Genomic DNA, 16,932 nt, shown 5'->3' on the forward strand with positions numbered 1-16,932 from the left:
TCCAGTTAGCTGCATTTTTTATGCAGCCACATGTCAGTAATAGTGACACATGTAGTAAAACTTTGTGGTTTTTGATAAACTATTTTAATCAATTTCATAATTTTGAATTAGTTGTAAATTCATTTGCTACGGGGTATGTGAAAATGCCAAGATACTAATGCTACACTTGCAATTATTGCTGACTTACAATATATCAGGCAAGGTAAGAGTTGAAATTGAGACTTACCATGAGTGGGTGAGAAAGAGGTGTGGGTTTTTTTTTTCTCACTCATCAGTTATTATTTTGTCAACTTAGGCAGCCCCAGGGTCCATCTGTGCTGTAGACCCAGGCCTGAATACAGGCACAAACACGTACATATTAGACTTCTCAGCAAAACAGAAGGTTTGTAAAGACATTACTCAGACAGGAGACACAGACAAGACTTTACTACAGGGGCTAAACAATTAACTAACTCACAGGGGGTGTTGCATGGACAGTTGGAGGATTCCTCATATCCTCTGACTTTTTTCACAACTTCTCTGATCAGATCAGTAATGAGCATTATTATGCTATGTTTACACAACATCACAAAGTCAATTTTAAGGCAGTTAGGTTGATTTTTACAATGTAACTGTCTTCACTGCGAATGCCATTAGGTCGATTTTAGGGAGAGTTAAGGACGATATTATTACACCCACAAAGTGAGTCAGCATAGCGCCAACTTTGAATTTGAACTCGGCACCAGGAAACCCAGGAGATCAAAGTGGGCACCTGGGCCCCTTTTCAATTCATGTCTTTATTATCAGCACTGTGATCACATCTATCCATGGTAAAAGTAGCCCTTACATGGGTGGTGGCTTCTTCCCTGCACAGGAGAGTCTAAGATTTTTTTCCAGTGCTGGCACCAGCCCCCGCCCCACTGCACCATGTGGCAGCTCGGCTGTGGGGGTCATGTGTGTGAGAGACTGAGAAGCTTCTTTTCTGTGGTTCCCATTGTACAGGGGCAGCCCTCCCCCCAGGTGCCAGGCAATCAGGGTCTATCCTCTGCCCAACCATATCACATGGCTAGCACCTGACCCAATAAAACCACATGCCTGAGGTACAGTGGAAACCATGCTGCGAGACAGCACCATGTCCTGGCTTGAGCACAGTGAAGGCTCCAAAGGTTGGAAAGATTTTCAGTGCCTTCCTGTCACCAGGGGAAAGTTTCCTCCCTATGGCAAAGATTTCAGGGACCCACCAGTCACCAGGGGAAAATCTATGTACTGCCAGCAGCAAAAATTTCGGGGGCTGCCTGTTGCCGGGAGGAAGTCTCACTAACAGTACGGTGACCAACCATCTTGTGTTTGGTGGGACGGTCCCATATTTGGGAAACCAAAAAGGTGTCCCTACTTACTTTTTTAAAAGGGACAGATTGTCCCATATTTAGGCCCTTGGGGGCTGGGGCTCCAGGGCTGGGAGCTCCCACAGCCGCCGCTTCCCCAGGGCTCAGCGTGGGAAGCTCCCATGGCTGCCACCTCCCCAGGGCTCTGGAGGGGGAACACCCACGGCCGCTGCTTTCCCAGGGCTCCAGGCTAGGAGCTCTCATGGCTTCTGCTTCCCTGGGCATCCGGGCTGGGAGCTCCTTTGGCTGCTGCTGCTTTCCCGGGGCTCTGGACTGGGAGCTCCTGTGGCTGCCACTTCCCCAGGGCTGGTGCGGGGGAAATGCCAGCTCCACAGGGCTTCGTGCAGACAGGAGGAGCTGCCCCTCCCCCCATATCTTCCTGCATCATATTTGGGACAGGGAGATAGAGTAGCCCTAGTTAACAGTAACAGCTTGTGATATCCAGCACTGGGTGGTGGGGTGTCTCCCACAGTCATTGGCATTCGGGTCTGGCCCCCTGCTGGAGGAAGCCCTTGAAGGGACCCTCACAACTGTCCCCTCAATCCTATCCCCTCTTAGAACGGGGGTGGGGGCGGGTATCACAAACTGTAATCTGTTTCTGCAATATTTTCACCCAGGGTGATCACGTACAAGTCAAACCATTCTGGATGAGCAGGGGTGGTTTCAAGGTGGGGAAAAGTGGCTGAGGGGCCAGCTGAGATGGCACAGTCACCTGGGTGATCCCAGGTGGTAAGACAGTCCCCTGCCTGGCACACTGCTTGGCTCATAATGTAAAAGTCATACCATTCCGGCCAGGCAGGAGTGGTATCAGGTGGAGGGCAAAGGGGTAGTTCTTTCTATGGGGTGGGGAAGCAGCTGAGCAACCAGTTTACATGTTTCATTCGCCTTCTGAAGCCAAGCTGTTTGGTTTTCTTTTGCCTGCGAGTCCCTACTTTTCCTTCTGTCCTGAAAAAATGGCCGTTTGCTTTCCACGGGAGGGGAATGAGGGCAATGTAATGTGAGAAGATGACATCACACACCCACATGCACTTGTGGGGCATTTTTTCCCATACTGCATCAGCACAAAAAACCCAGAATGCTATGGGGCTGAGGGAACTGTTGGACAGGTTCCCACAATGCACTGCTGCAGCAGTCGAAGTTTGATGAGTCAGTGTGGCAGTACTAAATTGGCTTTGTGGGGAGGTGAGGATACTCAAAATTAAATTTATAAAACACTGGCTATGTCTACACTAGCCCCCCCTTTCAAAAGGGCATTGCGAATGAGACACTTTGGGATATGCTAGTGAGGAGCTGCAATTAATATGCAGTGCTTCATTAGCATAATGGCAGCCACGGCACTTCGAAAGTGCCGCTTTTCATCAAGGGCAGCTTGTCTACATGGGTCCTTTTGAAAAGGACTCTGCCCACTTTGAAATCCCCTTATTCCTATAACCAAATAGGAATAAGGGGATTTCAAAGTATGCAGGGTCCTTTTGAAAAGGACCCCACGTAGACAAGCCGTGTGCAATTGAAAGTGGCACTTTTGAAGTGCCACAGCTTCCATTATGCTAATGAGGTGCTGCATATTCGTTGCAGCACCTCATTAGCATATCCCAAGTGTCTCATTAGCATCCCCCTTTTGAAAGGGGGGGCTAGTGTAGACATAGCCCCAGTGTTATAAAATTAAATTTAATAAAAAATCAAATATATATCATAGTGTAGCTGTAGCCTTAGTCCCATGCTGTGTTTTAAAAAGCACTCTCTTGACTGTGAGCTGCTTAGAAGAGGAATGGTCCAGAGATAAATCTGTTTTCCACTGCTTGCTAAACATGGAATGTTCCGTTCACATGAAGAGTTCCCCTACTTTCTGCATATAAATCACAGACCCTTGTTTGCTACATTTCTGAAACAGAAGAGAGAGTAGGTCTCAATGTTTTAAGGTAGTGTCTCTTGGAGACTGGTTAATAACACATTTTCCCTTTCATGCACGAGGGAAAATAAAAATGAGTTACAAGTGCAAATCAAGAAAGGAGGAAGGAGAGGAAGGAGAAAATACGTAGATGAAGTCAGTAACTGAGATTTTCAAATCTCACAAAGGCATTTAGCCACACAACTCCCATGAATTTTAATGTACAGCATATGTAATCAACTTTAAAAATGTTAACCTATATGCACTTAGAACATACAAATAGCAAATTATAATGTGGGCCCCAGAATACATGAGATAGAATGCATTAATATATGGAAAACACACTGAGTGTTCCAATTAAAGTGACTATTTAAAGTGCATATTATTATTGTTGTAAATGGTCTGAATAAGCTGGGTCTACACTTGCCCCCAACTTCGAAGGGGGCATGTTAATCAGGGTGATGGGAGATTACTAATGAAGTGCTGCAGTGAATACACAGCACTTCATTAGGCTAATTCTCCCCTGCGGCAACTTTGAAGTGTCAAACTCTGAAGTGCCGACATGCCTGTAGCCACAGGCACTTCCAAGTGCCTTTATTCCCCAAAATTTCTGGGAAGTAAAGGCACTTCAAAGTAGCACAGGCACTTCGAAGTGCTTGTGACTACACACATGCCAGCACTTTGAAGTGGATGTTTCGAAGTTGCCATGGGGGAGAATTAGCCTAATGAAGTGCTGCGTATTCACTGCAGCATTTCATTAGTATTCTCCCATCATCCTGATTAACATGCCCCCGTTGAAGCTGGGAGCAAGTGTAGACAAGCTCATAGAGTATGTTCATTATGCAGACATTCAGGCCAGGTTGTTATTGTTAAAGGCATGTGTATTTCATTTGCGGAATGCTTTTAAACCCTTGATTCTACTTTTATTTTTTAGTGCTATTGGCAACTTAAAAATTGTAGAAGTTCATTCAGATGGTCATTTTGTGAAAATCACTAACTGTTCCCCTGACAAAGAGGAGAGCATTGGGGAGTATACACTTCAGGAAAATGTCAACGGCCATCCAGTAGCTGTATTCAGATTCCCACCAAGGATCAGAATGAAGGCTAATTCTGTTATAACTGTGAGTACAGAAGAGTAATATGCCAAATGAACTCAAAGAGGATAGCTTAGAATTTACCTTCTGTAAATCACCTTCTCCTCATCTGTTGGTCAAAATTTCAAACCTAAATGCTTGAGGTCCAGCTCATAAATCATATTTTCAGAAGTCTGAGCAACCACAAATCTCACTGAATTCAACAGGTGCTGCAAGAGCTCAGCATCTTAAAGAATCAGTGCACTTTTATTTAGGTACCTAAATGTGGTAAATTAAAGAGCCCAGCTTTCAAAATTCTGAAGGAAGTTTGAAGAATCTGACCTGATATCATGAAGAATTTTCCCTGTTTCTCACTCTCCACTCTAAGCATTGCTTCTCTCCATACTATAACATCATTTTCAGTAGACTTTGGTCTGAACAGAAACCTTGGACCTGAAGGCTCGTCCTTTAGAAATGCTGCTTGCAAAAGTAAATTAGCATAGTTTTACACAATTTTTTTCATCAAGTTTCCTGTTGCTACTACAATTCTGATCAAGGCAACAAATACTGGGGTAAATGAATCTATTTGTAAAACTAAGGAGAAAAAAATTACTGTTGCCCAATTGGAATGGGCTATTCCTGTACTGGTAGGCTTCTGAATTGAACATGGATTGGGATTGTAAAGCCTATTGTTAACATACCCAAAATAAACGAAAAACAAACAAACCACCTATTCATCTGATCCTCAGCAACCTCCCACAAATTTTGCCTGAAAACTATGCTCTCATATTTATCTGTTAGTTCACTAGAGCAGCTCTTGATGACAGTAACCACAACCAAGCCATTGCTGCAGATCTTGAAATGCAGTCCTCATAGCTTAGATTTCATGGATAACAGCACTGAGAGGGAGAAAGCTGCTGGTTCTTACTGAGCCTACACATTTCATAAACATCCAAGGTTCATCCTCTCTGTATCTGATTGCTTCCTTTGGATTGTTGCAGGTGTGGTCAGCAGATGCTGAAGTACTTCCTAATAAATCTCCATCAGATTTCCTTTGGAAGGAGCAAAATAGGTTTAAAACAGGCCCTTTGTGCACTACCATTCTTTGTGAACCCAATGGTCAAGTGAGTGTTCTGATTCTTATCAACTATCTGTCAAGTAATTAATATAATTGCTAAATTTTTCTACTCATCTTCCTTAAAGGACGACTGGATGTAAGGATAATTGCAAAGAGTAGCAATGTCATACAGTGTATCATCAAGCAAATAACCCAAGAAAATGTCCACAAGCAGGGGTACTAGTATATGTCATCCTGAAGCTTAAACCAAATGTTCTGGGTGTATCGAATAGGTAGCACTGAATACTTGGACTTTGCAAGTGGGGCTGGAAAAAGGCTTTTACTCCAGTGTCACCCGTTCCATGCCTTGACAGTCTCTGTGCTTATATTTTATTTGTTGGTAACTAACCCTGACCTTTTTTTTTTTTTTTGCTTATTACTTATAGGCCGTGTCTACTCTAGCCCCAAACTTCGAAATGGCCACGCAAATGGCCATTTCGAAGTTTACTAATGAAGCGCTGAAATGCATATTCAGCGCTTCATTAGCATGCGGGCGGCCGCGGCACTTCGAAATTGACGTGCCTCGCCGCCGCGCGTTTCGTCCCCACAGGGCTCCTTTTTGAAAGGACCCCACCTACTTCGAAGTCCCCTTATTCCCATCTGCTCATGGGAATAAGGGGACTTCGAAGTAGGCGGGGTCCTTTCGAAAAGGAGCCCCATCGGGACGAGCTGCGCGGCGGTGAGGCGCGTCAATTTTGAAGTGCCGCGTCCGCCCGCATGCTAATGAAGCGCTGAATATGTATTTCAGTGCTTCATTAGTAAACTTCGAAATGGCCATTTCCATGGCCATTTTGAAGTTTGGGGCTAGTGTAGACACGGCCTCTGAGTGATTGATCAGTGGCTCTTGAAGCATTCATCCCATCTAGCTGGGTGTGAGGCTTCACATGCTGTGCTGAGTCATAACAGGGCCTAGAGGGGTTTACTGCTTGTAATTTTCAAAGCAGTCTGAGAGATAGCCCATGCTACAGCATTAAGGGGACTCAGTGGTCCTACAGCCCAGTGCTGCACCGTAGGAATCCTGTCACACATAGGCCCTAGCAATGCAAGTTTTCTTCCAGTCTCCTTGCCAGTGTGCTTCTTCCTTGACCTGGGGAGCCCACCATAAGGGTGAGAAGTTCAGTTATCCATGTCTGTTCAGTTGTGGGGCAAACTCTCTAGCAACTGCCAACAATATTGTCCACTTAGAAATAAGACTGAGACCAGATTCATTTTGTCTTAGGGTACCTCTATGCAGCAAAGTGACACCTGAAGCTGGTCCATGCTAGCTAACTCAGGCTGGTGGGGCTTGAACTGCGGGGCTGTTTCATTGCTGTGTGGACTTCTGGGCAGAGCCACCAATGGTGCAGTGGGAAGAGGGCAGCAGCCCTAGGGCCTGTCAATTTAAAAGGGCCTCCATCCACCAGGCCCTTTAAATTGCTGCCAACCCTCCCACCCCACTCCCGAGCGGCACACACCTGCAGCCCTGGCAGCACTAAGGCTGCATAGGAGAGGATATCCCCAGCCCTCCCACTTTCATCTGAGGCCCCACCCCTTCTGTGAGCGCTGGAGCCAGCTTCACTTAGGGCCTGCTGAAGTCTCTCATCAGCTCTGTTTCCTTGACTGGGCTCAGGCTGGAGCCTGGGCTCTGGGACCCTTCCAACCCACAGGGTTCTAGAACCCCGGCTCCAGCCCACACCCAGAAGTCTGCACAGTAATGAAACAGCCTGCAGCCCTAGCCCAAGTAAGCTGGCACAGGCCAGCCACAGACTTTTCTTTGCTGTGCAGCTCTTGCCTAAAAGTAATCTACTGGCAATGATTTTTTTAGCCATTTGTAGACTGAGCCAAATTTGAACCAGCGATCTTGGAAATCAGTTTCCTCAGACCATTGAAACTAGCCAGTCTCTCTTACACAGCATTAACATAATTTATTTCATACAAAGAGGGCTTTTTTATTCAATTCTGCATATTATTTTTCCCTCACCTCTTCTTTAGTTTGACCAAACTTGCCATTGCACTGGAAATATCAATGTGTCTGTTTAATGTAAGTCAAGCAGTTGAACTGAGAATGGTGTTACATTATGAAGCCCCCCTGTAATTTTCAGAACTGAAAATGGATTTTAAAAGATTAAATGCAATGACTGTGATTTGATGCCTTGCCATTATTTTCTGGGTCACACCTTTGAATTATAGTCAGTTGAGAAATCTTAGACTCTTTACCTCCCATGCCTAGTCACCAGTACCTCCTCCCTCTGACACACTTCCCTGCCCCCCAACAAACACACACTATTCCTTATGTACCAGAAACAATAAACTTGATGGTTAAATGAAGTAACGAAGGGCAGGTTTACACTAGAGAGGTGGGTCAAATTAAGGTACACACTTCCAGTCACATTAATTAATTAAGAAGCTGGATTCAACATACCTTAATGCGGGCTTCCACTCCATCTCTGCTAAGGGAGGTCAATGGAAGTGTTCGCTCCCATCAATTTCCTTTACTCCTAACAAGGGGCAGGAGTACCAGCACCAATGCAGGCACCCTACAAATCAATTTAGCACACCCTACTAGGCATGCTAAATCAACTTGTTGAAGATTGACCATGGTGGGATCATTCTTCCCTATAGTTAAGATGTACTCTAAATGAGATGTGCTTTTTTTCTTAAGGCTGTTGCTTGGTACACACCTATTTGTTCGAACAGAAAGCAGGACTGGGAAGATCAAAATGATGAAAACCTTAACAGCACCAAGAAGCCAACTATACCAACAAAAATGCAAAGAGACAGAGGGAAAAAGAAACCAGAATCTGTGATATTTGTTACAGAACTGGAAGGGACTGTCCAAAGTCAAACAGAAGAGAAAGGACCAGTTTTTATTAAAAGGTAGCCATCCATTAACTGTACTCCATCATTATGATATATAGCAATATTCCTGGCCAGCTGTGGAAGTGAAGTTTTTAAACGAGCATCTTGTAAAGAAAGGTACCTGGATTGGGTAAAAATGAGCAGAATAAAATAAGAACTGAGCAATACCTTTGTAGAAGAGCAGAACAAAACTTTACGTTAGGTTCTGTGCAAGAGGACAATTTCAGTCAATGAAATAATGGGAGTTTTGCAAGAAAACCTGGCTTTATTATATATTAGTCACTAAACGAGGACCCAAAAGTGCACCAAGCAACATCCAGAGAGAAAAGACACCGTCCCTGCCTCAAAGAGCTTAGTTTAAAAGATTGTGATGGTCATAAAGTTATTTACACTCATTTGTGAAAAGGTGGGCCTAAGACTCATAAGCTATGTCTACATTGTCAAGAACTGTTGGCAAACGATCTAAAAATTGTGCAACACATTAGCATATCTCCTGCCAACAGGAGAGGTTTTCCCAGCAATTGGCCCATCCACACTGGGCCAAATGTCAGGAAAACCCCCTCTGCCAAGACATCCCTTCTTCCTCATGGGACAAGGATGACTGGGATGTCAACAGAACGCTCCCAAAGTGGCAGATATCTGTTGGGAGACCTCTGGGCTCCTGACAGAAGCGAGCAATTTAGACATGGCCATAGTTTCCTATGCTAGCTCAGTTCACCTTAATCTAGGCCCTCGGCTATTTTGAAGGGGGAAAACAGAATAGGCAATTTTCGTCTGTGCTGGCAGAGCTTTCATTATTGGATCCATGCATCATGCTCACTGAAGAATGGGAACATCTGCCATACCCTTGAAATCGTTTACAGCTCAAAGGATGGGGAATAGCTGTGCTCTGTTGCACATGTGCCAGTTTTCAGTGTCTTATATTTTGGCCAATCCTGTCAGATTTTTAATTAGGACAGTAATAGGCCCCTCTCTGCCACAAGGGCTATTCCTTTGCTAAATTTCAACCTTCTGCTCCAAGTTGCAGCTAGAGCTGTTCAAAAGACAGTTCAAAGACGTTTAACATTGGTTAAGCTGCCGAGCATTCACTAACCTTGTTCTTGGAAATGGTTGAACAGGTTTTGCTTAAATTTCTACATAAATTCAACCTGAAGCAGAGAGGAAGCAAAGCAAATTTGATCACAAAGGGCTAAAGTTTGGTGAAATTATAAGCAGTCATAAATTGGGGATAATAATAAAGTTTTACAAAGTCTTAATATAGGTGGTGCTACAGCTAACTCACCTATAATGCAAGTTATGTAAAATATATGTGTACTATACATGTATACTTTGAGATATATCCAATATACAGAATTAAATCATTTTGTATTTCTGTTTACAGAGAAAAAAAGGTCCCAGCAACTCTCTTCCCTACACAGAATTCTTGGTGCCGAAGTCCAGGCTCATCCACACACCCTCACTTTTCTCTGCCCAGACCATTAACCATGGGCAACGATGGCAGCAGTCTGTGCAGGCAGTCCAGGTGCCAGTCAGTAAAACCTGACCCACCACCAGGTGAGTTAGAGAGCAGCTATTATAGAAGGTTCAATATGCAAGATAATGTTTTCAATGGGCAGAAATATATTGACGTTTGTTGGAAGAAAAAGATCAGTAGTTCTTCACTAGTAACACATACATATTGTCACTCATGTCACATACTCCTTGCATGTATTGGATTTGAAAATAAGTGTTGTGTGAGTTTGTTCTTGTTGCTTGTGAGAGTTCTTTGCTGTGAGCATTGACTCCTTTTAGAAAATAAATCGTAATACTGAGATTCAGGGAAAGAGAGAGATTCTTATCATAACTATGATTGTTAATAAGGTATTGGTGAGAATTCTGCGTTTAACTCTGGAGCATCAATCCCATAAAGGTGTGGATAAACAGGAAAGATTTCAGAGGAGCACACCAAAGTAAATAGGAATATGAAGAGATTGATTTACATGGAAAGATTAAGAAATTCACAGTTCAGGGCAGCTGCTTCTGTATTTCCCCCTCTGTAGTCCAGCAAGGGCATTGACTCTTATGCCTCCAATTCCCCAGCCTCCAAATATTTTAAGCGAAGATGCCCTCTTCTCACTCTCCCTCTTCTGACTGGTGTTTTACCAGGCTCTATAGTTTCCTGTCTACCCTGTCAGTAGCCCAGCTCGTCATCATGATTGCTTTTCCTTCTCCTCGGTGGCTACAAAGAGCATAATGGCCCACAATTAAGTTACCACACAGGTCTTTCTAAGCAAGAATATATGCTAATAAGTTTTCTAGAGATCACTGTTAACTCCAGCAAGGGCTCTGGGAGGAAACTGTCCTTCAAATCCCTGTCAGGGATTTTTCTCTTGTTATGAGTTTATAACTAGCTTGGCTTAGAACAAGAAACCTCATGAATAGGTCAAATCCTTTCAGCCCTTCCCAGGAAGTTTTGGGGTCTGTCTTGGAAAGAACGTCCTGTCCGTTTGCTGGATTGGAAGGCAGTTTCTCTCTGCTGTTTTCTAGGGAATCTAGTCCGAATCAGTATGCAAGTCTGTCCAAGTGGTGGTTCCTCTTTAGAGCTGTTGCGCCATGAGTGAATTTCCCTAATTGCTCTTCCTCCTCCTATTGTCTTTAATTCCTGGGGGGAGAGTGGTTAGTTTCCCCCATGAAATTACATACACTTCATGGCCCACACTGATACATAAAATTAATACAGCAAGATGATTACATGTATAGATGTATAATTCAGTAATATGCAGAAACTTGTCCTATCACCCACAGAAATAAATACATTTGACAACCAAGGGACTGTCAAATGCTCAGAAAGATTAAAACATCTGTGAGGGAGAAGTGTCTGACATGATCCCAGATAACATAAGTGAGAGGAATAGGTTCAAACTAAGTACAGGAATATTTAGGTTGAATGTTTCTTACCACTGAGCTCTAATAATCTGTGATATACTCTCCCAGCGACAAGTATCAGAGAGGTAGCCGTGTTAGTCTGTAGTTTCGAGAACAACAAGAAGTCTTGCGGCACCTTATAGACTAACAGATATTTTGGAGCATAAGCTTTCATGGGCAAAGACCTGCTTCATCAGATGCATGAGTGTGGGGGGGATGGTTTCAGAGGGGTATTTAAAGAATGGGGTTCCAGTAAAAGGGAGGGCCAGAGCTGACAAGGTCTATTCAGCAAGGTGGAAATGGCCCATTATCAATAGTACATATCAAAAGAGGAAAAAACAAGTCAGATCAGACAGGGGGATATGAGCCATTGTCAGAGTGTAATGGGGAGATATTAACACCCAGGGCAGAGAAGCTGCTTTTATAAGCTGCGAGCCACTCCCAGTCTCTGTTTAATCCTTGGTTAATGGAGTCAAATTTGCAAATAAATTGCAGCTCAGAGATTCCTCTCTCCATTTGATTTTTCTCCCAGTGACAGTGGTGAAAGTTTCACTGGAGATTTTAAAACTCATTGTGCAATTATGCTGTGGTCCCTGCTCCAAAGAGCTTACAGTCCATAGCTGCGTCTACACGTGCACGCTACTTCGAAGTAGCGGCACTAATTTCGAAGTTAACTTCGACGTTAGGCGGAGAGACGTCGAAGTCGCTAACCTCATGAGGGGATCGGAATAGCGCCCTACTTCGACGTTCAACGTCGAAGTAGGGCACGTGTAGACAATCCGCGTCCCACAACGTCGAAATTGCCGGGTCCTCCATGGCAGCCATCAGCTGGGGGGTTGAGAGACGCTCTCTCCAGCCCCTCAGCTCACTGGTGACCGCTTGGAGCGGCCCCTTAAAGGTCCCCTCCCCCTCCCTTCCTGTGCAGGAAGCTGAGGGAATGTGCAGGCTGCAGCCTGCACACGCAGCCAGCCTGCACCACCCTCAGCCCCCCACACAGCTGCGATGGCTGTCCGGCAGCCCCCCCAGCGCCCCCAGGGGACCCCCCCCAAGGGGAGCCAGGGCAGCCAGGCTGGCAAGTGGCAGCGGGGCCCCTCCTGGACGGAGGCTGAGCTGCGGGACCTGCTGGGGCTCTGGAGCGAGGAGGAGGTGCTCCAGGTAATGGGGAACAAGAGGCGGAATGCGGATGCGTTCGCTCGGCTGGCTGAGGGCCTGGCTGCCCGGGGTCACCCTGCCCGCACTCCTGACCACGTCAGGAGTAAGGTCAAGGAGCTGCGGCAGGGTTACTCCCGGGCCCGGGATGCGGCCAGCCGATCTGGGGCCGCCCCCGTCACTTGCCCCTTTTACAGGGAGCTCAGGGACATCCTGGGCCCCCGGCACACCTCCTCCCCTCTGGCCACCCTTGACACCTCGGCCGACGAGCCCCAGCAGGCCCTGCAGACGGAGTCCGCCCTGGAGGCAAGCCCCGCACCCCGGGGGCCCCCCCCGGAGGCCACCCCCGGGACATCGCGGCAGGAGGAGGAGGAGGAGGAGGAGGAGGGGGGCTCCTCCTCCGCAGAATCCGGGCTGCAGATCCTCCTCCTGCCATCCTGGAGCAGCTGCAGGGCCTCTGCCCCCCGGGGATCTCTGGACCGTGGGAGCGGACCGACAGGTAGGTACCCCCCTCTGGTGGACACCCCTGGGCTTGAGGGGCGGGGGTAAGAGATATGTGTCCAGGGCCCCCCACATGCTCACATGGCCATGGCCCCAAGGACACCAGGGCCATGGCCCTCACAGCACTGCATCAGCCCCTGCCCCGCCCCACCCTGCATGAAAGTGCCATGCCCCATCCCCGGGCCAGGGGGGAGCGGAACCTCGAGGGGCCCCCGGGAGGAGGGGGTGGGACACCCCGCAGCAGCAGCATGTGATGGAGTGGGGGGAGTGCCAAAGGGAGACTCAGGCTACATATGAGCCACCAGAGCCAAATAGCTCCCGGGGCAAAGGAGGATCCTGGGGCTACAGCTGGCAGGTGACACCTCTGCCCTGAACCAACAGGAGGGAGGAGCCGAGCTGGCTTGGACTTGGGGGGCGAGGGTGGGGCCCACAGGTAGAGGCTAGGGGAAGGGAGAGCTGGAAGGCAGCCAGCCTGAGGAGGGGGAAAGCTGCATCCCAGAGGGGCACCCCTTGGGGTCTTCTCCCCAGGATGGGTTGGAAGGACTGTCTCTTCCGACAGCTGGTGCTGTCACTCCTGGGAGAAACTGGGCATCTGTGGCCTAAGAAACCTCTCCTGCTGTCAGACCCTGGGGGGTGAAGTGAGAGTCGCTCCCACCAGGGGACGGGGTGCAGGGCAGGGGGACCCCTGAACCCCATCCATCACAGCAGCATCTCCCGGGGACGGGGATGGGGAACCTGCAGCACAGGGCTGGGGGGACAAAGGCCATGGCTCGGGGCCCACACTAACGTCTGTCTCCATTCTTCTTCCCCCCCTGTGTCCTGCACCTGCACCATCAGAAGGACCGGAAGAGAGCGCCGGCGAGGCGTCAGTCGTCCTGGAGAGCCCTCCGGGACCATCGCTCCAGGCCAGCCCCTCGGCCGAGGACCGACCGGCCCCACGGCGGGCTAGACGGCGGACCCCGCGCCACCAGCAGCCGACGGCGACGGACCCCCAGCTGCTGGCCATCCACCGTCGGCAGCTGGAGGTCGCAGAGCAGCACCTGCAGCTGCAGAAGCGGGCGCTGGCCTGGCACCAGGAGGCATGGGGGGCCTACATGGAGACATTTAACCGCTTGGTGGACTACCTGGCCCCCCATGCCGTGCCGGCCGCCACATCGCCCGCCCTGCCCGCTCCTGCAGCCCCACCACCAGCTGCTCCGCCCGTCGCCGTCCCGCCCGCTGTCGCCCCGCCACCCACCGGCGAGGGCCGGAGTGCCGAGGGACCCCTGGAGCCACCTGACACTCGCCTGCCACCGTACCTTCCGGTCCAGCCCGCTCCCACCCAGCCACGGACCAGGCTGCGACCGCGGCGGGACTCCCGGCCGCCAACGCCCGGTGCCGTGTGATGGGGCGAGAGGCCCGGGATGTGGCACCCCCCCTTGTATATAGTTGGACCCTGTTCTTTTCTGCCCCCAGTTTGCCCCGTCCCCCCCATGTAAATAGTTCTCCCCTTTATCCTCCCTGGTTTTCTTTTTATTATTTATGGCACACAGTTGTTTCTTTGGATTGTTTTATTTTTGTACATATTGCTTTTGTTCAACATGTTTGTACATAGTTTTTGGTTTTTGGTTCAAATATTTATTTACAGTTACAAAAAAAAGGTTCAGAAAGAAAAAAAAAAAGTTTAATTTCAGCCACAAGTGCGTGCTGTCATTTGTCCAGGACAAGTGGGAGGGGGGTGCGGTGGGGTGCTCCATGGTGTAGGCGTTGGGGCAGGAGTGTGGTGGAGGAAGGGGCGGGCAGTAGGGGGCCTGGGCAGAGCTCACCCCGCGGCCTGTTCATCAAAGTGGGCCCGCAGGGCCTCCTGGACCTGGGTCCCCTCGGGGTCCACCTGCCGACTGGGGGCAGCAGGTGGCTGGATGTCTGGCCTGCCGGCCTCCGCAGCCCAGCCCTGGAAAAAGGTGTCCCCCTTGCTCTCTACCAAATTGTGCAGGGTGCAGCAGGCACCCACAATCTGGGGGATGTTGTTGGGGCCTGCATCCAGGCAGGTCAGGAGACATCTCCAGCGTCCCTTCAGGTGGCCAAATGAGCGCTCCACCACCTGGCGCGCATGGTTCAGGCGCTGGTTGAAGCGCTCCTGGCTAGCGGAGAGATGACCCGTGTACGGGTGCATGAGCCACGGCCGGAGGGGGTATACCGCATCTGCGATGACGCAGAAGGGCATGGTGGTGTCCCCCAGAGGGATCTCCCGCTGGGGGATGTAGGTCCCCGCCTCCAGCCAGCGGCACAGGCCCGAGTTCTGGAAAACCCGGGCGTCGTGGGTGCTGCCAGGCCAGCCCACATAAATGTCCTGGAAACGTCCCCGGCTGTCCACCAAGACCTGGAGGACGACAGAATGGTAGCCCTTGCGATTGAGGTATCGTCCTCCACTGTGATGTGGGGCGCGGATGGGGATGTGAGTCCCATCCAGAGCCCCGAAGCAGTTGGGGAAGCCCAGGGTGGCAAAGGCGGCGACAGTGGCATCTGGGTCCCCCAGCCTCATGAGCCTGTGCAGGAGCACGGCGTTGATGGCACGCACAACCTGCAGAGAAAGCACATGGGACAGCACCAATGAGGGGTGAGCAGGGTATGAGTGGCCCTGCCCTGCCCTGGCCCCCCTGCCCTGCCCTGCCCTCCCCTGCTCTGGCCCCCCTGCCCTGCCCTTCCCTCCCCTGCCCTGGCCCCCCTGCCCTGCCCTGCCCTGCCCTGCCCTGGCCCCCCTGCCCTGCCCTGCCCTCCCCTGCTCTGGCCCCCCTGCCCTGCCCTGCCCTCCCCTGCTCTGGCCCGCCTCCCCTGCCCTGCCCTCCCCTGCCCTGGCCTCCCCTGCCCTCCCCCTGTGGGTTCGCTTACCTCCATGAAGACAGCCCCGACGGTGGCCTTGCCGACACCAAACTGCTGGCCCACGGATCGGTAGCTGTCTGGAGTGGCCAGCTTCCAGACAGCGATGCCGACCCGTTTCTGCACTGTAAGGGCACGCCGCATGGCGGTGTCTTGGTGCCTGAGTGCGGGGGTGAGCCACTGGCACAGCTCCAGAAATGTCTGCCGGCTCATCCTGAAGTTCCTGAGCCAGCGGTCATCGTCCCACTCCCCAAGCACCAGCCACTCCCACCAGTCGGTGCTGGTGGGGTAGCTCCACAGCCACCGGCGTGTGAGGCGGGGGCGGTGTGGGGTGCTGCAGGGGTAGGGGTTGAGCCCTGCTGCCCTGGGGGCATCTCCTCCTCTGGGGCAAGGAGGTGCTCAGCTGCCTCCCGCATGGCACAGAGCAGGGCAAGCCCTGCTCCTGCCGGGAGGGCTGGGTGGACCTCTGGTTGCTGCTGCTGCTGCTGCTGCTGCTGGGGGTCCATGACTGCGGCACCCGGGGTCTGTGTGCCTATGGCTCCTCAGACCACGTGCTGTGCAGGCTGTGTGTGTCTGGGAGGGGCCCTTTAAGGGAGCGGCTAGCTGTTGCCCCGGAAGCGCTAGTCCGCCCGGTGACCCTGTCTGCAGCTGTGCCTGGCATCCCTATTTCGATGTGTGCTACTTGGGCATGTAGATGTTCCCTCGCTGCACCTATTTCGATGTTGGGCTGCGCAACGTCGAAGTTGAACATCGATGTTGCCGGCCCTGGAGGACGTGTAGACGCTATTCATCGAAATAGGCTATTTCGATGTCGCTACTTTGAAATTAGCTACTTCGATGTAGCGTGCGTGTGTAGACGTAGCCCATGTAATGCTGGAGGATTTTGTTATCCATATAAATATCTGGTGCTTTTAAAAAATCCTGTGAATCTTTTGGTCTCGATATCTTAACGATGGGTTCTCCAGGCTAATAGTGGGTTACATAATCCATAAGATCTTTGAAGCAGGGACTGGCTCATTACTGTATATATGAAATACGCCTAGAGCAATGGTCACTAAATGCTATAGTACTAGAAATTTAATAATAATAATAATAATGTATGGAAACGTCTTTTAGTTATTATAAATGTGTTGCTGAGCATATCCTTGATGTCTGCTTGTACTTGTTTTGGAAGAAGGATAAAAAGGAATGACAAATTTCCTTTTATATATCATTCATTAAATCTTTTGTGTCTCCTCTTGC

The 16,932-nt window shown here is 49.6% G+C and overlaps 1 protein-coding gene across 1 annotated transcript in view; it reads left to right on the forward strand.

Moving 5' to 3' along the window:
- Nucleotides 1-16,932, forward strand: part of LMNTD1 (lamin tail domain containing 1) — a 278,703-nt gene that overhangs the window by 245,054 nt on the left and 16,717 nt on the right. Inside the window, exons 10-13 of the mRNA XM_074998356.1 lie at nucleotides 4,187-4,373; nucleotides 5,327-5,449; nucleotides 8,084-8,298; nucleotides 9,662-9,834. Coding sequence (XP_074854457.1) covers nucleotides 4,187-4,373; nucleotides 5,327-5,449; nucleotides 8,084-8,298; nucleotides 9,662-9,834 — 698 coding nt within the window. The remainder of the gene's footprint in view (nucleotides 1-4,186; nucleotides 4,374-5,326; nucleotides 5,450-8,083; nucleotides 8,299-9,661; nucleotides 9,835-16,932) is intronic.

Source organism: Carettochelys insculpta, chromosome 1 (assembly GCF_033958435.1).
Source record: "Carettochelys insculpta isolate YL-2023 chromosome 1, ASM3395843v1, whole genome shotgun sequence".
NCBI lineage: Eukaryota > Metazoa > Chordata > Testudines > Carettochelyidae > Carettochelys > Carettochelys insculpta.